This window comes from Alosa alosa, chromosome 13 (assembly GCF_017589495.1).
Source record: "Alosa alosa isolate M-15738 ecotype Scorff River chromosome 13, AALO_Geno_1.1, whole genome shotgun sequence".
NCBI classification, from domain to species: domain Eukaryota; kingdom Metazoa; phylum Chordata; class Actinopteri; order Clupeiformes; family Clupeidae; genus Alosa; species Alosa alosa.
In genome coordinates, this window is record NC_063201.1 from 32111421 (window position 1) to 32139341 (window position 27921).

General features: G+C 38.7%; 2 protein-coding genes across 3 annotated transcripts; one reads left to right on the plus strand and one right to left on the minus strand.

Moving 5' to 3' along the window:
- The first annotated feature begins 245 nt into the window (after positions 1 to 245).
- LOC125305893 (allograft inflammatory factor 1-like) lies at positions 246 to 8054 on the plus strand. Of its 2 annotated transcripts, XM_048260944.1 has the most exons (6): positions 246 to 531; positions 961 to 1022; positions 7008 to 7074; positions 7180 to 7221; positions 7300 to 7468; positions 7609 to 8054. In XM_048260944.1, exons 1-6 carry the CDS (start codon positions 519 to 521, stop codon positions 7694 to 7696), a joined length of 441 nt encoding a protein of 146 aa, XP_048116901.1. In that variant the 5' UTR covers positions 246 to 518; the 3' UTR covers positions 7697 to 8054. The 2 variants fall into 2 exon arrangements, with proteins under 2 accessions (XP_048116901.1, XP_048116902.1); XM_048260945.1 differs by lacking the exon at positions 7008 to 7074 and having other exon boundaries at positions 514 to 531.
- Positions 8055 to 9669: 1615 nt separating this feature from the next.
- fzd6 (frizzled class receptor 6) lies at positions 9670 to 27821 on the minus strand. The gene is made up of 7 exons (XM_048260943.1): positions 27465 to 27821; positions 22019 to 22310; positions 19532 to 19728; positions 17187 to 18204; positions 15880 to 16028; positions 13483 to 13914; positions 9670 to 11836 (listed from the first exon to the last, which is right to left on the minus strand). Exons 2-7 carry the CDS (start codon positions 22217 to 22219, stop codon positions 11698 to 11700), a joined length of 2136 nt encoding a protein of 711 aa, XP_048116900.1. The 5' UTR covers positions 22220 to 22310; positions 27465 to 27821; the 3' UTR covers positions 9670 to 11697.
- Between the last annotated feature and the right edge of the window lie 100 nt (positions 27822 to 27921).

Here is a 27921-nt window from a genome sequence, read left to right on the forward strand (position 1 = left end):
CTGCATCCCAACCACTTATGGGTCAGAGTGTTCTTGGGGACCCCGGTTTGATTTAGACCGCTTGTTATTTCCTATCCTATCCGCATTAAGGCAAAAGAACCCAAAAGGTATACTTAAAAAATGTCCAAAATATTTGTAGCCAGGAAACCCAGAAAACCTATACTAAACAAGTACAGAGTGGAAGTATAGCTTCAGGGCAGATGCGTAACCTTAGCAATGCACATGGATATGAAACCGTCTATAGGCCTAGGTTGAGTTTGTGATGAATAAATGGTGTGTATCTTCTGACCATAAAAGCAAGGCTCCACTAACATAGGTCACCACCCAGTTCTGTTTTAGAGTACAATTTCACTCTGAATGCAAGGGGAAATCATGTGCATGACAAGCTAACATTAACCTCCACACTTCCCCTCTGTCAACCTTCATATACAGAGGAACTAGAAGCGTTCTTTTCATTTCACTTTTATCAGACACCACATCTGCCAAGACTTATATCTCTTTAGTGGGGAATAACAGACATGAACAAACAAGGTAATGTTTTGAAAAACAATCTCCTTTTATCTCTATTCTGTTCCAAGCTGAAGAGGGTAAATTGTGAGTTATTAAAGTAAATTTTATCCTTAAGTTCCCTGTATTTAAGCAATTTGCAAATAATGCTATTGATGCAACACATACGTGTACATATTTGTATTTACAGATTCGGCATTATAATGTAGGCTATTATTAGTTATGACAGGTCACTTTGTAACACACTATGTAGCTCACACAGACTCATTTCTCATGCTCGCTGATGTGTGAGACTTTTTTGTACTTCCTTAAATTGTTTCACTTAGAGTTGTCCACATTTCAAAGCTTGATTGGCCAAATATGGTTATAAATGGTCTTTTGGCTTTTATACTTCAGAAAATGTACATATATTTAAGTATGATATATTCCTGATTATATCCCAAACTTTTACAGGTGGGAAAGCATATGGAATGCTCAAATCCCAACAAGACGACAAACTGAACTCCATCAATGAGGTTTGGTTACATTTGTTAATAGTAACATTATGCAGTCTGATATCATTCATCTGATTGTACACAAAAATTGATCTTTCAGTCAATATACTCTTAATATTCTACAAAATATCAGGTATGATGTTTTTTTAGTAGGCAATTGTTTCTAGACATGTCTATAAACGTATAATGATATCAATGTTACACTTAGGCTACTTAAGAACTTAAGCAACTTCTGCAAATCGTAGAAACTATTGTAACATGTTCAATGAACCCATCCATTAAGCATTATAAAGGCACATATAAAACACTGAATACGCACTGACATGAGTTGTAAGCAGCCCTCACCAACTAGTCCCAAACAACTTGTCTGCAGCATAAATACAGTGCTTATAAAAAGTATATTGGATATTTCCCCTTTTGTAGCTTTTATAAATGGAATCTTGATCAATTTAATTTGGCAATTTTTTTACAATAATTTACAAAAATCTTCCTTCCTCTTTAATGCCAAAGTGAAAGCAGATTTCTACAAAAGTAATTGTAACCCCTTTTTAACGAGTGCTAGTCACTCAGCACAGTAAAGCTTAACTTAGTTACACTAAATAATGGCGCGACAGGATCCTGAATTCTCAGCGGTGGAATAGTGAATTGGCTGAGATTCCTGATACCATAAATATAAATGTATAGCTGTGTAGTAGGATTATAAATGGTAAATATGAATATGAATAATTATAAATACAAATTTAGTAGCGCGGTGTCTCCACTGTAAAAATACTACACTTACCTTAGGCTAGTGTATTATGCACTTCTACAGAATGTAAATAACAATGTGAAAATAATAATCAGACTAGTGAATGTAGTTAAATGAATTGCCAATACACCCTGGATATAAAGAAATATAATAATTAAATATTTATTTGATAATAGCCACGTCGTGGACGTGACAACCCAAAAGCTGACAAATGTCAGGGAGCGAACAATTCACTCAAGGGTAAAGTTACGATAAAACCGACCGTTAAGGAATGGTAATGTTAAAGATTAACATATAATGCTATGTTAGCTTAAGCTAAACAGACACCAGTGTGGAAAGAAACAAACAGTCAGCGATACATTACAAACAACATACCATATAATCACATTAATATAGTATTGACCCCATACTTATTAAAATAAAGATAGCCCCAACCCCCTTTTTGGCTGGCCGTTTGGAGCTCGGTGGTGGTGCACAAGTGGCAGCTCTATGAGCTGCAGGCAGGACAGCAACCGCTGAAGCGGCCCTCCAACTTGCCGGTGATCCAAACGAACGAGGGAACGTGTGTGTGTCAGTGTGGGTTCAAGTTACTCACGATCCACCGTCCCGACCTGGCGAATCAGCTCGCAGCCGACCCGCAGCCAGTGGTGGCTCTCTGGTGGGCCCAGCACCAGAGAACAGAATGCGCCCCTGCAGCGTTGGCTAGCGGCAGTGAGATGCGACCTCAAACAAGGATCCTCGACGTCAGCAGTGTAGCGGCAGGAGATGTCTGTGATGGTTGTCGACCTCCGGTGGGCCCAGCACGGAGGAAGAAAAACGAGTCCCCGACAAGTATCAGGCCAGTCCCTGAGGTGAATTAGCTAAGGCGGCAGCAGCTATCTGCCCCCTAGCTAGCCGTCTGCTTTAGCTTGCCAACAGCCCAAAAAACACGAGCTTCTAAATGTCAACACTGCCTCAACACAGCAGTGGACAGAATAACAGTGATCCTGAGACCTCCGACAAAACGTGATATACAGATACAGATCGCAGTGGGCATAGCACTACACACCAGAATGGCATTGATGGAGTAGCCTATCAAAAACGGGACTCCGCTCCTCTGAACTCTGACTGGGACTGCACTCTCAGCTCCTCTCCTGAGGCGTTCGAATGTTCAGAGAGCTCACCATTTCGCGGGCATTAAACATTTATAAATTATCATTGGACGATATAAAATTCAAATAAAAACACAGAGAACAAACAAATCTGATTGGTCTGTACCGAATTCCATATCAACATATTGCAAAAACATAAAGCACTATGGTCATTGTAGTAACAAAAATTAAACAGTGTGGTGATAACCACTATAAACATATTTTACAGGTGCTTACATAATGTTAACTAAATAAAAGTATATATAATGCAAAATAAGTGATTGCATAAATATTCACCCCCTTCAAGTCCGCATTAAGAACTGTAGATACACCTTTGGCTGCAAATAAAGCATGGAGCCTATGTGGATAGGTCTCAATTAGGCTTGCACATCTGGATACTGATACTGTTGGAAGGTAGCCTGACGAGCCAGACCCACATTAAAATGTAGGGTCTGGGCACTCACCGTTCGCAGTGCTCAGTCCGAGGAGCGGGATAATCGGTTGTCTTTCAAATTCCCTCTGCATGCAATAGGACAGCGCTATGAGTTCCATGCGTTTCCCACCAGCGGAGCTAGTTGGCTAGTTCAAACTTTTGCCAACTTAATAAAAGCTTAACTCGTGTAACACTGTTCGCCAACGCGCAACATCCATCTTATTTGTTTTCAAGTAGGGAATTCAAGCCAAAACAACTCTGCCATCAATCATTATGTTAAGCCCGCCTAACGACTCTATACACGATTTGATTGGCCTGATAGAAGTTTCATTTTTCGAGCTCACAAGCTAACGGAGAGTTGCTAGACTAGCCCTGGCAGCAATTTGCTGCTGCTAGGGTGCGTCTAGATTTCTAGGCTAGTTGGAAGGGGATTGGGCGTGAAAAGGCAAAATTTTGGTCTCAGCAGACCAAAGAACCTTCTTCTATTTGACCTTAGAGTCTCCCACATGACTTTGGGTGAACTTTAGTCGAAATTTAATAACAGCTTTGCCACTCACCCATAGAGCTTTGATTGGTGAAGGCAAAAGTTGCTGTATGCATAGTTTCTCGCATCTCAGCTGCTGAAACTTTTAAGTTCTTCAGAGTTATCATACCACTCTCCACCACTATTGTTCTTGAACGGTCACTTAGTTTGTGGTGACTGCCTGCTCTAGGCAGATTTGTACATTTGCGGTTTACGGTTACCCCCACATTCTAAATAATTTTTATACATCAGATTTATGTGGCATAGTCATATTATACATCATTTGAAAGCTTGGACTCTTGGGAATCAATACATGACAATTTTCTTCATGTAAAATATGTGTAGTGCTTTGCATTGTCAGATTAATCTAACTATGTCTCACTTAATCAAAAATGCCATCCTCCCCCTCCTCCGCCTTTGGTGCTTCCCTACCTTCTAGCTGCAGTGTAGCTTCTAGGCCTAATATGCTAGCTATATGCTAGATATAGCATATTGGGTCTTGAAATATTCACAGGAATCCATAGAAATTGAATAATCATGTTATTTTATCCAATATCAGTTGTACAGATGTATAGTCCATCCTATACACACCAATTGAATTGAAATAGAAATTGCAAATATTTATATTTTTGTGTAATTATTCTATATTTAGTGTAGTCATTCCATATCAGAACCCCTGAAGTACAATTCAAATACAAGCATGCAACTTCAAAGTTTTACCTTTCATTTGAGACCAAGATTATGCTTCTACACTAGAGTGTGGCTACCCGACCTGAGCCCGACGGGACCCGACGGGTCGGGTCGGGTTTGGACAAATACTTAGAAATTGTAGTTGGGTTCGGTTGGGGTTCGGACACATGGGGGCAATATGCATTGGACGTTTGTTTTTTGAGAATAAAATAAAATGTAAAAAAGACAGCTTTCTTCCTGTGTGCAAGATTTGTTTATGTAGCCGTGACAATGTGCATTTCAGGCTTGGGTGACGTTAAAAAAAGTTGTTAGCCTATCAGGAGATTTTAAGACCAAAGAAAATTAAGCAAATTAAGTCTAGACCTAGTATGTGAAGGCAGTCCTATTTGCGCTGCATACTGTGGTAAAGACATAGGCTATAGCCTATGTCCATAGCCCATACCATACCTATAACCATAGGTATATACCGGTAGGCTATAAGGTCGTCTCGTTCAACTGGAGGAGGATTTCCTCGAGTTGCCCCAATTAACGTTGATGCTGCATATGGATCAGTGACAGAGGGACTGTAGTTTCAATGACTGTTGCAGTTCATTTCAAGACTTTTCGTCAATGGTAAGACTAGAATTCTACTTGCTTGGGCCTCTTGTTAATATGCGCTGTGTGTGACCTGCGTGCGTGCACTCATCTGATTCTGTAGACAAGAATTCCATTTGTTGTTTGTTCCGTTTAATGGGCTAAGGCTATCTACAAACGTGAACGTTTAATCACTAGTATGGGAATAACTGAGGTATCATCTGCGTCGGGCTCGGGTCAGGTTCGGACATAAAAATGAAAATGCCTGTCGGGTTCAGGTCGGGTTCGGACGCAACTCTGTCGGATGCGGGACGGGTTCGGACAGAAATTTGCGAACCGCACTCTATTCTACACAAAGGGGTTCATAGACAGTAAGCATTTGATTGTCAGTATGTTTTGGATAACCAAAAGTCCTATGGGGAGTTTCCATAGGGCATTTTACAAAACACATGAGCATACCTTGGCAAATATTGGTCTAAAGTACTCATATTTTCATTCTATATTGATCTACTTTTGAACATAGCTTCACAAGACCTTGTGCTAGGTCTCAGTTGTGTTTCTAAGTCATATCAAGAGACCTAGAGGGCTGAAATGTGGTGAGTTCAGAGATGCTTGTTATCTGGCAGAAAAAAAAAAATATCCTAGCCTCTGTAACTCTGTGTCAGTACACCACACAGTTCTTTTGATTGTTTTCCAAGAAACAGTGTCTGAGCTTTCCAAAGAGGTCAAGCATGTGATTATAGGCCAAACTAGGTGGGAACAGTGGCCTCTGAAGCAGGCACTGTGCAATTTCAGGCAACACCTGGAAATTGGTATTGAGAATTAAGCTGTTAGATGCGCATCTCGTCAGTGATTGGCTGGAAAAGTTTGTTATGCTTTTATGGTCCAGGCTGGACCAGGTTGTCCACAGAGACCTCATTTTTTACAGTGTATTAAGGGCACAGGCAGCTAGCGGATGGTGAGGTGATGTTTGCTGTATGTGACTGTATGTGAAAATGTTTCCGCGTAACATCGCTTAGAGCTCCTTTAATAATGGATATCACTGAAAAGTGTTTTGTATCCATCCCCTCACTTATGCTTTTCAATATAGACTCATTGACCAGTGACTGGACCTTCCAGACACAGGTTACTTTATATTAGTATACTATACACATTCACTTCACTCAGGCAATCTCCATTTCACTAATTGTGAGACTTAATATCGACAATTGGCTGGACCGCTGTTGACTTAGTCACTTTAAGGGGAATATTTATGCAATTGCATATTTTGCATCATATATGTGATGGTATCCAGGATTTTGCAAGGTGACGGTGTCCAGAATGTTGCTAGAATGGTATCAGAATCTTAAGTTGGTGAAATTCCACCAGAGAGAGTTGAAACAGAGCAAAAATCAAGAATTTTTGAGTGCTCCATGTGAAGGATCGCATCACATATTTTTAATTATTTAACATTATTTTGTAGAAATCTGCTTTCACTTTTACATTAAAAAGTGGAATTTTTGTAAACTATTGTAAAATGGGCCGAATTAAATTGAAACAACTTATTGCGCACGACGGGATGGATTGGCAGCATGGCTCATTCACAGACTCATTCATACTTTTCCTTTTTGTTAAATATCCTTTTATCTTCGATTGTATGGGGGGAATTGGTTATTTAAGTTATGTATTAATTATTTATTTATCACAATGTATGATTTGAAACTTCAATAAAATGTGTTTGTGTTGTTTGATTTGTGTGATAGTTTTGCTGCAACTGTGGCTATGGTTGAACTGGCAGCAAATACAGCCTGGCACCCCAGAGATAATTACATCTCTAAACTTAAAACTAAAAATTCAGATTAGTCACATTACAATATAATAAATGGTTTAGTGAAGGTTAAGTAGTCATTTTGTTTGTGTCATTCTGCAGATGTACCTTACTGATTCTAAGTATGCTGATGTGGAATACCTGCAGTCCAAACTGGAATCTTTCAAACGTAGGCCATAGTGACAAACTCCACGCATTTAATAGTTGAATAGCTATGAATGATACCTAACTGCTGCAAATAATACAATAACATTCTCTCCCTCTCCTTTTCCAGACAAATACATGGAGTTTGACCTTAATGACCAAGGAGAAATAGGTAAGCAGACAGCACTGGAATTTTGCTATATTAGCTTATTTCAACTCAGTATCAACAGTCTTTAATACGTCCCTTCAGACATTATGGGTCTAAAACGAATGCTGGAGAAGTTGGGTGTTGCCAAGACTCATCTTGAACTAAAGAAGATGATGTCTGAAGTGGTGGGAGATAAAGAGTCCAGGGACACCATCAGCTACACTGATTTCCTTAACATGATGCTTGGGAAGAGGAATGCAATATTAAGGCTGTAAGTCTACAACATACTACAGATTAACTAATGATCACAGAAAGTGGTTCTACCAGTTGAGTTCGAAATGAGCAGCCAGAACACAAATAGAATGTAAGAACATTTTATACATTTTCATTATTCTTTTTTGTCTCCAAAAGGATTCTAATGTATGAAGAAAAAGCAAAGGAGGAAGAGCCCAAGAACACTGGCCCACCACCTCCCAAAACCTTTGCTGATCTCCCATAATTTCAAAATGATTCAAGTTAGGATATGGCCTTCAGTATTATCTGAGACATCATATTATTCTATTATAGACAATGAATCAAGTTGTTTAACGTGTAAGGCTACAAGTAAGATAAGGACGACACGGCGTTCGGGTAGCAGAAGTTAATGCACATTCAAGGTGGTAATGTGACCAGAACGCCAAATGGTCATTACACCTTGAGGTACATTAACTTCTGCTTTCTGAAAAAAGTCCATTATCCTGCTTATACCACTGTTGCCACACTTGCATTATGTAGCTTATGGCCTCTTTACACCAAACAACTTTGACAAGATTTGGGAAAGATTCTTGAAAGATTGTAGTCTTTTGAGTAACGCTTGAATGGGGGGTATTAGTTAAAAGACTACAATCTTTCAAGAATCTTTTTCCAAATCTTGTCAAAGTTGTTTGGTGTAAAGAGGCCATAAGCTGATAATATTTCCACGTTTTGATCACTAAAACAGAATTGCTCGTAGAACTACTTCACCACACCTCACCACATATTCTCTATTTTCTTAACTTACAGGACACACTGCCATTACTAGTTCAAAATGTGTGGTTGCTTTGGCCAGCACAGCCCCCCAATATGACATGGGCTCCCCTGAAAAAGTGATGTGAAATATTGGGAGTCTCTAAAATCTGGATGATGCTATTATGCCATGCAATTTTGCAGTTTCCTGGATCAGACATAAAATCATATCTTCACATATTGATTTATCACTAATTCCCTTAAATAAAGATACTGACATGCATGCTAGCATGCCATTGTTGTAATAACCATTTATGAGTGGCGCCACTAAAAAATCAATCTTCACTCACATTGACACTTTACTAATGACCAGAAGAAGGAACACAAGAAACAACTTTGTTGAGTCCCATTAGTCTACACGCAACATTTCTTTATTTTGTAGTTAGCAATCAGTACACCCCAAAAACATTTTACAGTGTAGGATCATTGACACCCTCTGAATGCATGCCAAGTTTTGTGAAATTATGTTCATGGGGGCCATATCAGCTACACATACTCACACACACATGCATGCACACACAAGCACATATGCACACACAGACACACGCACACACATAAACACACCCACACACACACGCAGGCACACCATTACCCCCACATGCACACTCACAAACGAACACACACACACACACACACATAAGCACACATATACTGTACACAAACACTATGCACACACTCATTTACATGCACAAAAGTTGCAAGAGTAGGGACTGGAGTAAGAGATGGAGACAAATTGATAAGCGTTTATTTTTGCGGAGAGAATGTGCAGGACTGAACAGCGGCTGTATTTTGTACCGCAATTGGTGTTGAGGACTAGCATTTTTTTTCAGGGGGGGGATATAATACTTGTCTTTGTGGGTTGTGGCTGGCTGGTTTGTTGACAGACCTTCAGACCTGAGTTTCCCTTATAAATGGTAGAATCTGCTAAATGTGGAAGTTGTTACAGTCTTTCCACCATCTACTTGCTGAAACACTCTGCTTTGCATGTTTCCACCCCAGAGTCTGTATCTTCTGTGCTGTACTGCCCACTTCCACCAGACTATGCATCTGCATCCCCACTGTTATGATGCCATTCCCACCTGACATGCATCTGCATCAAAGGCAACTGCAACTTTCTTGCTCATTTCTGCATGTCTGCAATGCAGTGTGTTTTATACTCTTGAATGAATGCATGCATGAAAACCTTTTCCGCATTATTTTACAAAAATAATAGGGATTTTGAACTTTTCTCAGAAATATCACTTCAGGGCACCAACTAAACTTACAAATGCGAGAACAAAAGGGACGGACAGAGGAATGTGAAACTTGACGTACTTTTAATAAAAAAGACAAAACAAAGCACTTTAGAAAATGACAATTTTACCAAAAAACCCCTACCTGTGGCATGTCTGACTATAATTCAAGAATTCTGTCATACAACAACCCCCACCCACACACACACACACACACACACACACTACATTAAACATAAAGAACAGTGGGAGTGAAGCTAAACAAACAAGTGCTGGCCTGCTTGATATAATGATCCATTTCTAAAGTCGGTTAGTGGTTCTGAGTGCCCATTACGTGAGTAGTAGTCAGGTTATCTAGCAGGCTACAGAAATGTCCTTAAAAGGCTTGCATGATTAAAATAGTTGCACAAAGCATTTTGAAATAAGAAATGTGACTACACAAAAATATATATAAAAGTAAAACATGTTTTCAAAAATCAACATACATTTCTATTAATCAGTCATGATGAAATTTATCAATAACATACATGAAATGACTTGAACCCATGTTTTCGTGGCAAACTGAGACAATGTTGTCATGTACTGTGTCAGAGACTTGCCAGATGAAAGGGGAAATGCCCTAAACAAATTCTATGATTTACCATCAGGAGTTTCCAAATGAAGGCACAGTGTAACCCTGCCATTCCAAACTTGCAGCAAGAGTCTGACCACCCATTTTTGACTTCAAGGCGTATCCTTCCAATACAAAAGTGAACCAGAAATTATAGAATTTCTAAGAGTTACCTAACTCCTTCACAAACTGTCCATTGTTTGTGTCTCTTTGGAAGTATACAAAGAAAGCTGAAATGATAAGCATCAATAAATCAAGGCATATTTAGATGAAGCGATTCCCATCTCCAGGCCATTCTTAGGGTGGCCAGAACACGGTCCCTTAAAGCTAATGAGGCTCATTTAACTATTACTCTCTCACAAGAAATATTACGCTATATGAAAAATATTTTGTCTATTTAAGGCATTACAGCAGTGGTTTCCACCCCCCCACCCCACACACACACACCCAGCACCACAATGGAGAGGCTCATATAGCCAACATGTCCATCGGCTGTTGCATAGCTTTTCTTTAACATTATTTCTGCATCCAAACTATTTAAATTAATACAATTTTCTCTGTTGAACTTTTGTCTTTTATCCTGCTAAACGTTAGGCCAACCAACATTATGTATAAGTACAAAGTTAGCTATGAACTCATCATCATTGGTTAGGCTAGTAGGCTACTCTGCTGCTATGCATTGCCATACAGTGCCCTCCACAATTATTGGAACCCTTGGTAAAAATTAGTAAAAATACGTTTTTTAAGTTATTTGTGTCTATGAACCTTCAAGCAGTAAATCATGACAATGTTTCACTAAGATATAAAAAAATAAGGTGACACAGCTTCAAATTTTGGTAACAAACACTCAAGGCGGGTTCGGCATACATTGAAAGATGACTGATGAACTGAATACAAATAAACTCAATATCAACCCCATGCCTACTGATGGGCTGTTTGTTTCTCCAACTTTTTCCCCTTTACTGAGCACAAAATCAAACTTCTGTGATGATTATCTCAGTCTCAGTCAGGTCATTTCCCCCCTCATTGTTTTGAGTGTGTGTGTTTACTAAAATTAATCAGGATAATTGTATACATCTTTTTACTCAACTTTACCAGGAGTGGCAATAATTATAGAGGCAGCTGTAATGTAAAATAAAGTGAGTGAGATTTAGTACACGCGTGGCAACGCTAGTACTTCTCCATCACTCCCCAGACCAGTAGTTTAATTTGACCAGTAGTTGTTTAAGACTTCTCGTTACATTTTTTCACCCCGATCACACGGCCCTCTATCGGCCACCACCATCACCACCCCCACACCCTTGGGGCCCAGCCCCATACATCAGGAACCACTGCTTTACAGGCGTCACATAGCCATGTAAATGGTCAGCAGGAAGAAAACTGCTACATCACAACTTTGACTACAGCTATAATTATCACCATATAAGTCCCCATTGTTCTGAAGGCTACTAGTGCTGAATTTTGGTATTTGACTAAGACAAATAATGCTCCAATATATCAATAATGATTTAAAATTCCAGCAGTTGACATTTCATGCAGCTGCAGTTTTGGAGGGGCTCTTACAAATACACATAGGGTTGAGGTTTGTACAGGTTCCGGGGTTGAAGGTTGGGTTCAGGTCTGCATTTTGGGAAGAGTAGAACAACTGCTCCTTTGATCCTGACTTCTTGGCAAAGGGCTCTCGCTACTACTGTGAAGAATGCCATGGAGAGATGGTTGCATATCTTCTGGAAACTCTACTCTCGGTTTCACACTAAAGTGAACAAAAATAAGAATTTATTTCATAAAATTATTAATAGTATGTAATGTTATTGATGTAATTGCCTGTCAAATGTACACTATCATTCAAAAGTTTAGAATCACCTAGAAAACTTGCCCTGACACTGATGAGTTAATGAAGTCTGCTTGTCTGAAGTTATACTTGTGCTTGAAATGTGACTTCTACAGAAGTAATGCGCAGAAACGTTCTTTGCAGTTGTATTTATAATTTCTACACTATATGTTTGATACATTATGTTATTTTTTTTAATTGAAATGGTAACGTGTCAGTGATTCCATGTTTTTGAAAAGAAATGCATATTACATTTGATAGCAAATGATCCAAACTGTAAAATCTACAAGAATGAACACACACACATATACAGATGCACATCTACAGTTGAAGTCAGAAGTTTACATACACCTTAACTAAATATATTCAAACTCAGCTTTTCATAATACCAAATATTTAATTTAAATACACACACACACACACGGCCACTGTATTAGGTACACTTGTTCAACTGCTTATTAAACACAAATATCTAATTAGCCAATCACACGGCAGCAAAAAAAAAAACCTGACAGACAAAACAAAATGTGATTAATTAATCTATATTAATCGCATGCATCCATTTTGCCATGAAATTATTTTCTAAATATTGCAATGTTGGCAAATGACTGAATCATTATAAAGCTAAACCAACATTATACACTTTAAAGCAATCCTACAGGGCTGCAGCTATCGATTATTTTTGGAATCGAGTATTCTATAGATTATTTCATCAATTAGTCGGATAAAAAACTATTTTCCGTCATTAAATGCAATTTATTAATATGCACAAACAATGTCATGCTGTAAACTAGCCCTACTCATTTCAAAGTAAATTAATATATCTTTGTTATGTAGATTTGTGCATCTGCAGCATTTACCTTTACTACCAAGTAACCTATAATAATTACGTCTCGGGTAGGTAGGGTGACCAGACGTCCCGAAAAATTCGGGACAGTCCCGATATCCAAGCAGTTGTCCCGAATCCCGAATCCTGCCCTAATTATCCCGAAAATTATACTCAATCAGAATACTGAGTAGTTATTTTCTGATAAACATTAAAAACTGTCCGTAGAGAGTCTGAGTCGACTGCATGCAGCCCCTGACGGCAGCTAAGTGTCTGGATGCAGCCCGGCTACTTTGTTTCTTTTTGACGTTCTATAATTAGGCGCGAATATGCACTGATTTCACGAAGCCGAGGACATTGTGCAGGCAGCGCAGCAGGCAGAGCCAGCGTGTGTGCAAAAAAATTCGTTGGAAGTTCGGCCTAATGTCCATGTCGTTTTAACATAATCTACTTAATCTAACAATTATTTTGTATTCTTACTTAATGACCCATAATTTTGGCAAGGCTTGTTATTAGCGTTAGGCTATGATTGTTCTTATTCTGAAAGGTCTGATTTGCACTGTTACGCATCATTGGTTTTTTTTGTTTTTTTCCCACAATGACATTTTGAGTTCAGGTTTTCTCTGTTGTATTTTGAGGCAGACTTTGTTTGCAGACAGATGTTTGAATAAAAATGTGTTTTGGTACAGGTTAGAAAATTCGCTGTAAGCCACCAGGCTGGTAACTAACATATTATACTTACCTTCCTGCTGAAATCTTTCGGAAGTTCTCAGACTGACTGCTGAATTTGCTTGAGCTTCCAGTGTTGTTATGCTTCTCTGAGCTTAAGTGAGCAGCCATAGCCTGTCCAACAGGGCCTTTACCACTTCTCCTAGACATAGGCCTCTCCACCTGGTCTTTTCCTGACATCTCAGAGGAACTTTGTGTCCTTGAGAATGCAGTCTGATTCCTGGCTTGGTGGTTCCCAAGAGTTTGGGTAATGAGAAGATCATCACCTTGGTTATCAGTGGGTGCAGGGATTGGCTCACCAGTGCTGGTGCCCATGGATTTTGATATGACCTTAAGTTTGTGGGAGTTAGGCATGTAGTGCTTCTTCTTGTGCTGCACACGGCTGTTGTGCTTCAAAAAGAATTCACAAGACTCTTGCAATACTCGGCGACTCTCGTTGATTGCACTGTTATTTGGAACAGAAAGAAAATTCATGTCATTTTTTTTTTAAAGGGCCCCAACATAAATCATATATCACAGAATCATAACTTCAAAAGAAAAACAAAAACATTCAAGATTGAAAAATGGAATGGAGAAAAAGAATATGCAAACTAGTGTTGTCACGACACTAAAATTATTGATTCGATACCGATATCAAGTCAAGAATTGCAATTTCGATACTTTTTCAATATTTTTTTTTATTTTGGGGGCGCCCACCACCTTGACGTCATCAGTAATATTGAATATAGTGTGATCATTCACACCAGTGGCAATCCTAGATTCTGCTTGACCCTCTACATGCACACACACACAAACAAACAAACACACACGGAATATGATGGCTTATGTCATATGTTTCTATTTCATATATTATTTAATATATTTTGGAATTCATATAAAGTGTATTTTGTTAATAATATATAGTATTTTATCATCTGCATAATTACTAGTAGCTACAAATATTTTGTCATTTAAATAGGTTATATTGATTTTTAAACTAATACACTTAGGCATATCTTTAATGTGGTGTGTAGGTCTAATTGAGTTCGCATAGATCTCAACAGTTCCGCCCACCACTGATTCCGGAAGTAAGAATTCCATATACTGTAATTTCTCCATTGACAACTGGAGTATAAAATCGTAACTGTCCACGGTAGACATAAAACCAGCTATGACATGATTTGTCATGATGACAAATTTCACAGGGAAACTACAATGATTGGTAACATTTGCAGAAAAGTTGTAGTGTTTGGACAAAATTGCAAGGTGACCCAGAATTTGGAGGGATTGGTTGAATTTGCGTTAATTGTTGCGATCGCAACATCGCAAAATCCTGGAGGGACTGAAATGCAACCTAAATCCTGAATTAAATTAGCCTGGAAAATCCAGACCCTGGTAATCTAGAAAGATTAAGGGTCTGGCCACGAACAATGTAATGGCCCAAATTGAGGGGCGGCAACAAGCATGCATTTAAAAATCTCACTGCACGCAATTGGATAACTCTAGACCATGTTAACTCTGAATGATTTCGGACTTCGGCGCAATCGGAAAACACTACGACCAATTTTTACTGTCCTCCAACGTTGCAGCGCTGTATTCATCAGTTTAGCTGGTTCCCCGGGATGCAAGGGGTAAAAGTAACGTGCATCATTGCTCATTGCCAGAGTGTCTTGCAGAGACAATTCCATTGTGCTCTCGCGAGAACTCTGGATTTCCAGGGTACAATTACATGCTCATAGTAGCCGATTCATCCCTCATTACCACTACGCTACACCACACAAAGAACATAAGCAGGGGTTTCTACAGGTTTAAAAAAATTAAAGTTAAGACTTTAAGACATTTTATTCATTATGAATAAATGCCCATATTTGCAAAAAATCCAAGAATTATAATCAAAGTAAATACATTTGTTCTCTGAACTTTTAAACAAGCTACAAAGTTTTATCAGTTCTCAGTTCCACATAAATCTTTCTATAATTTCATTACATCGAGAAACTGTATCTGTGCCGTTGAGATAAAGAACGATTATGTCAAACAACTAAAAAATGATATGACCACTGTTGAAAAAACGTCAATTGAACATTAACCCCAAAACAGAAAAAGTTGGGACATTGTGTAAAATGCAAATAAAAATAAAATGTGATAATATACAAGTTTTGTAAACCCATATTTAGCAAATATATGGAAAAAAATATGTTAATTTTGAATTTGATGCCAGCAACATGTTTAAAAAAAAGTTGGGATGGGGGTAACAAAATGCTGGAAAAGTTGTGTAAAGATGAAAATGAAAACGAATGAATGAAAACAAAAGGAGGAATATTTTACAACTGTGATAATGTTTGCAAATAGTAGATTCAATTTATAATTATTATCAATGAAGAATTCATATAAAAGTTCATAGCTCATGATATATATAAAGACATTTATTTACTCTTTCTTGTGTGTCCGCTTAAAGAAGATAGCCCATTCTGAGCAAGTCTTCTTACTGCTGACCCAGAAAACAGCAGATATGCCCACTACCAGAGTCATCAGGTATTTGATCAGAAATAAGGACAGGTCAGGCCAATCAAACTCCGTTCTCTACAGAACACAAAGAACGGTGTTAGGCTGATTGTGATCCTGGTACACACACACACACACACACACACACACACACACACTCAAAAGTTTGGGGTCACTTAGAAATGTCCTTGTTTTCATCATTAATGTTGTAAATGACTGTTGTAGAAAGAAATGGCTGATATTAAATGCAATATTTACATTGCCCATTATCAGCAACCATCCATTCAATGTTCCAAAGGCATATTCTGTTTACTAATCTGATATCTGATTTTAAAAGGCTAACTGAGAAAAAATTGGAGAACCCTTTTGCAATTTTGTAAGCACATAATGTAATCTGAAAACTGCTGCCCTGATTAAAAAAAACAATGCAACTGGTCTCAGCTGGTATTCTAATACCTGAAATTTCTAAGTGACCCCAAACTTTTGAGCGTTAGTGTATACATATTAGAGTGTGGCTACCCGACCTGAGCCCTATTATGTTGGGTAACCAACAGGTCTGCTTTACATGATGCAAACGTTGCAAATGTAAACAAGACCTAACAGCTTTCTTCCTGTGTGCAAGATTTGTTTATGTAGCCTTGACAACGCATGTGCATTTCAGGCGGCACGTCTTGGGTAATGATAAAAAAAGTTGTTAGCCTATCAGGAGATTTTAAGACCAAAGAAAATTAAGCAATTAAGTCTAGACCTACTATGTGAAGGCAGTCCTACTTGCGTTGCGTACTGTGGTAAAGACATAGGCTATGTCCATAGCCCATACCATATCTATAGCCATAGGTATAGTATACCGGTAGGCTATAAGACTTTTCTGTCTTTTCTTTTCAATGGTAATGCACACATCTGATTCTGTATACAAGAATTCCATTTGTTGTTTGTTCCGTTTAATGGGCTAAAGACAGGCTATCCACAAACGTGAACGTTTAATCACTAGCATGGGAATAACTGAGGCATCATCTGCATCGGGCTCGGGTCAGGTTCAGACATAAAAATGAAAATGCCTGTCGGGTTCGGACGCAACTCTGTCGGATGCGGGCCGGGTTCAGACAGAAATTTGCGGCTCGCACCGCACTCTAATACATACACACAAATTCACTTTAAATTCACTGAATAACACCAATAACTAAAACAAAAATATGGTTACTTTGATATGAAAATGTCCACTCTCTCACAGCTTACCTTGTGGGAACAGGGAATGCTGAAGTCACGGCAGCGGTCATTGATCCAGCTATGCTCCCAGGCTTCTCGTCGGCCTTGCTCATAAAGATAACAGCCTAAGAGTGTGAGCAACGGCAGTAGGTAGAGGCCACTAAAAATTCCAATGCGTATCATAAATTTTTTCAGCTTCTCTTGGTTTTGCTCATCATGCTGGATCACCTGCCGCACATTATTGAGAGAGACAATGCCAGCCAGCAGCAGAGCCAGGCCAGTGAGAACACCCACACACAATGGTGCAAGTACAAACCAGCGCAGCGTGACAAGGTCATAGAGCCCCACAAAGCACACACCACTGATGCTGTCCCCCTCCACCTTATCTAGGGCCAAAAGGATGATGGTGAGTGCTCCAGGTAGGCCCCATGCCACTGAGTGGAACCACACAGCCTTCTTCTCAATGGCTTCACAGCTCCACTTGGGCCCTGCTGCCAGAAACCAGGTGATTGTGAGAATGACCCACCACACAATCCCTGCTGTGGAGAAGAAGTATAGCAGCATGAAGAGCAGTGTGCATGCCTTATTGCCTTGAGCACCAAGGACAACCGTTCCCACACCTCCTGGGTGGAGAGACTGATTACAAGCAGCCCTGTTGCCCAGCAAAAAACCAACAAAGTAGATGAGTGACACAAAGCTGTAACACACTGCATAAAAGATTATTGGTCGCTCTGGGTAGCGAAAACGTTTAACATCAATGAGGAAAGTGAGGAATGTGAAAAGCGTGGCACACAAGCAAACAATGGAGCACACGCCGATGAATGTCTTGGCAAACTTAATTTCATGTGGCTTTAAGTACATATTTTCACATGGAGGGGCACAATCTTGAGCTCCCAGGAATGAAGAACCTTGTCCAGGTTGAGTCTTAAGCTGCATTGGGCACCAGAAACCTAGGTCCCGCTTTGATGAGGGTGAGCTCTTGGGTGTGGTCACGTGCTTTGTGGGGGACGCTATAGACCCATCAAGTGAGTTCTGACAGTAATTCAACCTGAGGTAGGAGAGAGAAAGACATGATTTAAGACCACTCATAGATGACTTCTATAGATGATCATTAGGGCTGCACGGAATGGATTTTTAGGACATATTGCGATTTGCAATATGATTTTTGAATGTCAATGAATTGATTCAGTTCAATATTCCAAATGTCTCTTTATTTTGTGCCACCCGATTGGTGAGCATGATTGTAAAGCTCACCAATCAGAATTTCTGTGCACTACGTACACAACCAATCAGAACTGGCAAAGTCGATGAGGATGAAATGTATATAAAAGTCAAAAATGTGACAAAATGAACTGGGCACAATTATTTGTAGCTTTTGCAATTGGATATTTGAATTGGTTCATATTGAGATTGCGATTGCTATAACTGTGCAACCCTACTTATCATGACATGGATACCTGGATTTACCTTCCAGTGTTTAAAGTAAGACAGTGTGGTTTGCTATGAAAAGGCAGTACATTGCTATTCACCAAGGCTTTGAACAGGTTCACGGAACGAAAACCAGAAACTTAAAAAAAAAAAAAAAAAATAATGTTCCGGAACAGAATTGTTTATCTAAAATAATGGTAACTGGTTTATACCGTTATTTTTTTCAGTTCTTTGACAAGATTTCTGTGCAATATGACTTGGTAGGGTTCATGTCTGGTTGTTCACTCATCGGGAGAAATGTAATAGAGAAGCTTGCCGCCAGCAAGTAGCCTAATCAAGATTGTATGCCCAAGCTGTAGCATGTCAATCAAGCTCAATCAAAAGAGGTAATTATTGTACCTCGACAAGTATCTCACAAATGTTTAGTTTCAAATACAAATTCTATCTATTTAGATAGGATATGAATTTCCATGTGAATTTCCATGTTCCATGTTGCTGTTCGGAACGAACCAATTGGAAAAAAAATATGGTTCAAAGCCCTGCTATTCAGTCATTTATTTCCCTTTTGGTTCACATAAAGCCAATTTGGTCTTTGACAAACAGGGAAGAAATGCATTTTTCGATCATTGCATTCTCGTTGTTACAGTATCAGATAGGCTGAATGAAACCACTAAGAATACATCAATATGCATTGAAGAATATAAGATTTTAGTGCTACTGTGGCCAATCCAAATGCATTTAAAATGCAAATGCACAGGCAGTCAAAGTATGGACAGCTGCCTGAATAATCACCAAAAATCAATTATCATCCAGTCACCAAATATTTTACTTACCATCTTTCTCATACAGTAGTTTTATTAAAGTCTTAAAATATCATATCAATGTGTCAATGTATGCATCATTGTGAAATCAAATGTGTCCATTTTGAGAAGTAAACGAGTGCATACCTGTCACACTGTAGTTCAGGGGGCCAGCTCAAACCGAAGACCTGCATGTCCATTTTACAGTCTGAGTGGACTCTCTCACACAGCTCCCGACATGGTGACAACACCACTGTGGGCTCATTACATTCAGGGACAAATGCCTGACACAAGAAGAGATGAGCATCTGGGGAGCACTGGAGGTTGGCAAGGGGCATGAATTGCTGTAGGAATATAACAAGTCTTTAAACCACCATTCAGATAAATAAAACAACTAGATGTACCGCAGAGCGGTACAAAATATGACCGCAGCCCAGTCCAGCACATGTTTTCCACAAAAATAAGTCACGCTGAAAGGCATCTGGTATCAGCTAGACCAAGTACCAAAACATGATTAGTTCATAGATTTCACATGTAATATACATTTTATACAACCCCACCCTCATCTTGCCTGTTCATAATTCTAAGAAATTTTTGAATTGTGTGCATGTGTGCGTGTACATGTTTATGTTTATGTGTGTGTGGGTGGGTGTGTGTGCGTGCATGTGCTTGTGTGTTTGCCTGTTTATGTGCCTGTGTGTGTGCATGTGCATGCATGCGTATATATGTCTACTGTGTGAGTATGTGTCATACGTAGGATAACTGTGAATGTATGTGTGTGCGTGTGTGTCTGTTTATGCACATGTGTGCATATGCAATGGGTTTACATGACCCCTGGAGGCAAACATACGCAAAAAATTGTTCATCCTAGGCCCTACGGTTCTCAAGATATTCACAGAAAACTGTGTCTGCCCTACCCTCCTTTCGGGGGGTCCAATCCAGCGGGGGCTACAGATCAAAGCAGCGATGGTTCCATGCTATCTATGTGGGGTTACATGCCCACCAAGTTTCGTGTACCCCGGTCTTTCAGTGTCCCAGGAATCCTTGTTGGTGTACGGTCACTAAATGTACACATAAATTATTTTATTGTAAGGCCCCCCATGAACGAAAGTCCACGAAACTTGGCATGCATTCGGAGGGTGTCATATTGATTCTACACTTTCAATTTCGTGCAGTTTTGACCATGTCAGCCAGAGATATTATGATGAAAACACCTAATGTTTTGCTTTTTAATTTTTAACTAGGTGGCGCTATACATGAAATAAGTGGTAATGGGATAGGTTGACATGCCCCCTTAAGACCAACATACAAAAAAAAGGTGGACCTCCTAGGCCCTACGGTTCTCGAGATATTCACAGAAAACTGTCTCCGGCCACCTACAGGCCAGTTGGTGTATAGTAACATAAATTAATTTATTGTGTGTAATTTATGAACGGAATTCCACGAAACTTGGCGTGCATTCAGAGGGTGTCATAATGATCCTACACTTCCAATTTCGTGCAGTTTTGACTATGTTAGGTCACAGATACCTGCGATTACAACACCTCATTTTTACTTTTTGTGTTTAACTAGGTGGCTTATACATGAAATGAGTGGTTATGGAATGGGTTGACATGGCCCTTTGAGATCAACATACAAAAAAAAAATGGTCCTCCTAAACCCTACGGTTCTCGAGATATTCACAGAAAACTGTTGTCTGCCCTACCTTCCTTTCGGGGGTCCAGTCCAGCGGGGGGGCTACAGATCAAAACGAAAACAGGAGGTTCCATGCTATCCATGTGGGGTTACATGCCCACCAAGCCCACCGGTCTTACAGTGTCCTGGGAATCCTTGACGGAAATTTGGACATGCGAAAAAGAAAAGAAAAAAAAAAAAAAAAAAAAAATCTGACTAAACCTATATGACCGCCGCTTCGCTGCGTGGCGGTCATAATAAGATATGTTTTAGGGGTGCACAATTCAGAAAATGTCACAATTCGATTCAATATCGATTTTAAGAATTAAAAAAACGATTCTCAGTATACCCAGTGTAGTTACTTTTCCCATATGATTGCAGTAAACATAAATATAGTTTAATACTACTCAATATCGGGTTTGAGTAAGATTTATTGTTTTCTTTCTGTACACTCATAAGGATGGCCAACAAAGTTATAATTTTGACATTATTTAGTATAGGCCCACTTGATGATAATATATGGCCTGCCCCCTAACAGTCCTCTGGGTCAATGTACAAAATAGGGAATCATGTGATAGCCTTCTGATATTGATGCTGATTGAAGAGGATGCAGCTTGAAGGTTGTTGATATTTCAGTTCAAAATGGAATCAAATTACACCTCTCCCTCTCCCTCTCCTCCCAATGTAACACTGTAGGTCCTAGCCTACACCTCTCCTCCTAAAGTAAAATGGTAGTCCCTAACAGTCACATTAGATTACATCTGATTGGGGAGCATTTGAGTGCCAGGATCACAGCACATTGCAAAATATAAACATTCCCTGGGTCAGATGCGTAGCAAAACTTGTTATATTCTAAATCACAGACTTTGCTAATCACATTGCCAATTTGAAATTGATGAATCCATCAGCCCTGCCTGAAACTGACAAATTTAGACCATTTCAGACAAATTGACTTCTTACCTTCATTGCCACTGCTGCAATGTCTTGGTCATAGTGTCCCAACATGTTGGGGAAGAAAGTCATGTTGTACGGCATGCCATGGCACCACTGCACCCTACTAGGTTCACAGGTAAAAAGGCTGTGGGCATAACAGGACCTAACAGCCCCCTGTAGTACCACATACATATGAAGCATCCTCCAGATCAACATGGTAGAGTCCATAGGTTCCTCTGTAATTATGATGTAGCTCTCTTAGTCCCCTATGAAGGCTAGTTCCTCTTCACCTATAGTCCACACCATTGGAGATCATCATCTGAAAGGAATGACATTTGGCATAAATTGTTTGTTTGTATAATATAGAGACCTATAAATTATGTTAGATTCACATCACTCACAATTAAGCATTTGAGAGCATTTGCATGTGCCAATCACAAACTACCAGTACTGGTATGTGCAATTGTTTTGGAGCTGAGGACTAGCAACAGGCGAGGACAATCTCGAAACAGCTATATCTACTGACCAGGTAATGTTTCACGATTCTCGTGTCACGTTCATCACTACTGTATGCTAGGTGAACGATTCTCCTATTACAAGGTTGCTTACCATCAAAATGGCTTTGAAGCTGTTATATTAAAGGTAAAAAAACTTGCATAGTGCTGCTTTAAATCGTTAACTTGGACGACCTAGCAAATGGACCAAGTTTGAGACAAGGGATGATAAGAGATAGCTATGTGGTGGTGGGCTCTTGTGTAGGTTCCACTGCATCACAAAGTCAACCTAGTGCATCAGTTGCCTAGCCATTTTTTTTTTAGATGGGCTTTCAATTAAACAAATATTGTTTTCTCAACCAAATAACCTATTTAGCTCTCTGATCATCCCAACAACATATCGCTTTTGTTTATGCACATCATTTAGACAGTAGTGCAATGTCATCACGTGTCTTATAGGCCTATATTCAACTTCACTGCCTTTTCTATGAATAAGAGGTGTGTTAAAGGGACACCAGGCAACGTTTTCGTGTTAATTAATCATCTTGGTAAGTCGGTATATGGTTAAATGACTCATTACAGGGTGAATGAAGACTCTCTCGCCCGCCCCTACTGCCTGTAGGAAGAATATCCTGCTTGCAAGTTCAGTGTATCGTACCCGCCGACCGAAGCAGGATCAGTTTACATCCTTCATCCACAGCACAGAGGCAGGCTAAAGAAACGCTAGCTATTGTTGCAAACGTGTATAATGGCAGAGCCGGCGAAGAAGCAGCGAAAACCCTTGACGGAAGATGCAAAGACAAGGAAAAGAGCTTCAGACCGAGCGAGGGGGAGTTTCGTAGAGAGTTAAGAGCGGTGTTCGGTTTCGGGGCGTGGGTAGGGATTCATGCTTTACCAAAAAATGTGGTCACCAGCAGCCACTGTTGTACCAGAGTTATCTAGATGACCGTGGTAAAGTTAGTTTTATATTGGACGTTGGATATTCGACACATTCGAAAAATCTATTTAGCACTGACTACGATGGTCGAGTTTGTGTCAAACCAACTTTAATGTGTTTAAACAAGGTCTGCCTATATTACACAAAGCTTCTTTTGTCCAAAAACCCATGTTTTGATTTTATGAATTTTTTATGCTGATAAAAGATTTCAATCTATTATGCGGCTTCACCTTTTGACTTACCCATACTAAAACACATCTCCTAAACTCGGCTTACTGCCCTTTCTAGGACACAAAGCTCCTTTTTCCCAAAAACCTGCTCTTTGATTTTATACAATTTTTTTTTAATGTTAAATGTTTCAAATCTATTATACTGCGGCTTCCCCAAAACCCATTCTTTGGTTTTATAAATATTTTTAACCTACCCATGTCAAAACACATCTGGTGAACTTGGATTACTGCTCTATATAGTACACAAAGCTTATTTTTCCCCAAAACCCATTCTTTGGTTTTATAAATATTTTTTAATGTAAAAAAAATGCTTTAAATGCTTTAAATCTATAATGCGGCTTGACCTTTTGACCTTCCCATGTCAAAACACATCTGTTGCACTCAGCTAACTGCCCTACATAGTACACAAAGCTTCTGTTTTTCAAAAACTCATTCTTTGATTTTATATTAATATTTTACTATTCAAAAATGCTATAAATTTATTATGTGCCTTCCCCTTTTGACCCACCCATCTCAAAACACATCTGCTGCACTCATCTAACTGCCCTACATAGTACACAAAGCTTCTTTTTTCCAAAAACTCACTCTTTGATTTTATATTAATTTTTTACTATTCAAAAATGCTATACATCTATTATGCGGCTTGACCTTTTGACCTACCCATGTCAAAACACATCTATTGCACTCAGGTAACTGCCCTACACAGTACACAAAGCTTATTTTTTCCAAAAACTCCCTCTTTGATTTTATATAATTTTTTTTACTATAATTTTTTTTTATAAATCTATTATGTGCCATCCCCTTTTGACTCACCCATCTCAACACACATCTGCTGCACTCATCTAACTTCCCTACATAGTACACAAACCTTCTTTTTTCCAAAAACTCACTCTTTGATTTTATATTTATTTAGGGCAGCCGTGGCCCACCGGTTAGCACTCTGGACTTGTAACCGGAGGGTTGCCGGTTCGAGCCCCGACCAGTGGGCCGCGGTTGAAGTGCCCTTGAGCAAGGCACCTAACCCCTCACTGCTCACTGCGCCGGGATTAGTGTGTGCTTCACCTCACTGTGTGTTCACTGTGTGCTGTTTGTGTTTCACTAATTCACCGATTGGGTTAAATGCAGAGACCAAATTTCCCTCACGGGATCAAAAAAGTATATATACACTTATACTTATACTGGAAAAAAGAAGCTTTGTGTACTATGAAGGACAGTTAGCTGAGTGCAAGAGATGTGTTTTAACATAGGTCGAAAGTGGAAGTCGCATAATAGATTTATAGCATTTTTGAATATTAAAAAATGTATATAAAATCAAAGAATGAGTTTTAAAAAAAATAAAACATGAGTGCAATAGATGTGTTTTGACATGGGTCGGTCAAAAGGTTAAGCCGCATAATACATTTATAGCGTTTTTTGACAGTAAAAAATGTATATAAAATCAAAAAAGTGAGTTTTTGGAAAAAAGATGCTTTGTGCACTATGAAGGGCAGTTACCTGAGTGCAGCAGATGTGTTTTGAGATGGGTGGGTCAAAAGGGGAAGGCACATAATAAATGTATAGCATTTTTTACAGTAAAAAAAATATATAAAATCAAAGAGGGAGTTTTTGGAAAAAAGAAGCTTTGTGTATTATGAAGGGCAGTTAGCTGAGTGTAACAGATGTGTTTTAACATGGGTAGGTTGAAAGTGGAAGTCGCATAATAGATGTATAGCATTTTTGAATAGTAAAAAAATAATATAAAATCAAAGAATGAGTTTTTGAAAAAAATAAGCTTTGTGTACTATGTAGGGCAGTTACCTGAGTGCAATAGATGCATTATGACTTGGGTAGGTCAAAAGGTCAAGCCGCATAATAGATTTATAGAATTTTTGAATAGTAAAATATTAATATAAAATCAAAGAGTGAGTTTTTGGAAGAAAGAAGCTTTGTGTACTATGAAGGGAAATTAGCTGAGTAAAACAGGTGTGTTTTGACATGGGTAGGTCAAAAGGTCAAGCCGCATAGTAGATTTATAGAAGTTTTTAAATAGTAAAAAATTAATATAAAATCAAAGAATGAGTTTTTAAAAAAAATAAGCTTTGTGTAATATGTAGGGCAGTTACCTGAGTGCAATAGATGTGTTTTGACATGGGTAGGTCAAAAGGTCAAACCGCATAATAGATTTATAGCATTTTTGAATAGTAAAATATTCATATAAAATCAAAGAGTGAGTTTTTGGAAAAAGAAGCTTTGTGTACTATGAAGGGCAGTTAGCGGAGTTTTTAAATAGTAAAAATTAATATAAAACAAAAGAATGAGTTTTTAACATGGCAGTACCTGGTCAAAATGTGGAAGGTCAAAAGGTCAAACCGCATAATAGATTTATAGCATTTTTGAATAGTAAAATATTAATATAAAATCAAAGAGTGAGTTTTTAGAAAAAGGAAGCTTTGTGCACTATGAAGGGCAGTTAGCTGAGTGCAACAGATGTGTTTTGACATGGGTAGGTGAAAAGGTCAAGCCGCATAATAGATTTAAAGCATTTTTTTTTCATTAAAAATATTTATAAAAATCAAAGAATGGGTTTTTGGGAAAAAGGAGCTTTGTGTCCTAGAAAGGGCAATAAGCCGAGTTCAGGAGATGTGTTTTAGTATGGGTAAGTCAAAAGGTGAAGCCGCATAATAGATTAAAATCTTTTATCAGCATAAAAAATTCATAAAATCAAAACATGGGTTTTTGGACAAAAGAAGCTTTGTGTAATATAGGCAGGCCTTGTTCAACACATTAAAGTTGGTTTGACACAAACTCGACCCTCATAGTCAGTGCTAAATAGATTTTTCGAATGTGTCGAATATCCAACTTCCAATATAAGGCTGATCATTCTTTCACGTCACCACGCAGTATGCCATTAGGGAGCGCTGTAAAATTTCCTGGTAAAATGTCCCTTTCCTGGACCATGCTTCACTTACTCGAATGATAATAAATAGGCTAATAAATCTTATTCGGTTTAGGAGCTTCCATGAGGCCACAAATGAAGAAACTATACCAATTTTTAACAGAATATTTCATCCTTCGATCAGATCTGCACGGAGATCTCATCCATTTTTTGTTTCTAATATGTCACGTAACTTCTTTCTTCTTTCTGATGAAAACCAGATTGTAGCTTGTTGCCTACCCTACTACGGTTAGATAGAGCTCTCTATTATGCAATGAAAACATTTCTCCTATGATTTATTGAACCGCAAAACGCGAATCTTGCGAATCTGCCCATTTCTGTCTAACTTTACCGAAGTCGTAACCCGAAATCATCATGGAATCTTATTGCAAAGTTCCAGTTAGTTGCATCAGAGACGGGCTCTGGTTGCATTCACCTCGGCTATTGCAAGCAAACACAATAACAAAACTCAAAAGGTTTTCCTGATGAAACTAGGTTATATCTAATTTGTTTAATTTCTTATTAATCTTAAATAACTACTAGATAGAAGAACATGGTGGTGGCAGTAGGCATTTGAGGCCTATCTTAAATATGCTAAATTAGCCTAAGCTAGTTGTCACTTCTTAAACTGATAGTTTACGTTCCTATCCAAATCATATATATATATATATATATAAAAAAAACACGAATAAACAAAAAATGGTATAAAACACCAGCAACATTATAACATTTAGGCTATAGCATTTTATAAACGATGATGCAAAGAGAGTCTCGTATGAGTATCCCCATTCGGGAAATATCGTTAGTAGGTAAACAAATAAACACTGTCTCGTGGGCGACAGATAAACTGCTACTGTCCATTCATTTAAACAGAAAGATAGGCGAAATTGCAACATACCTCCATTGCCTCTCAAAAATAAGCCCTTTACTGGTTAAACACTTTGATACTTTGTATTTAACACAAATCGTTTTGATGGCGGACCTTTCCTCTGTCTGAAGCATAGGGTCTGAAGTCTCCGCCCTCCCCATTCCAACATCCTGTTGCCTATAACACGATGGGATATCTATGTGCTTGCTTTCTGCAAGTGTTTGGTATGGAGAGAGGAAAATACTGAGAATTTCTATAGACGAGTTTTTCGAAGCAAAGCAGCAAGAGAGAAGACGACGAAATTCATTCGATTGCTTTCATCTTCTGGTTTTCTAACAGGGAAAATACATATCTGACTCCTTCCATCCTGTTGGAATCAATATCAAAATGTTGTCCGAGTTGTCTTGAACACCAGTAGAATGTTACTTCCATGTTTGTTTATCCAATGCCATTGGACAATGACTCTAAGAGGCCCCGCCTCCATAGT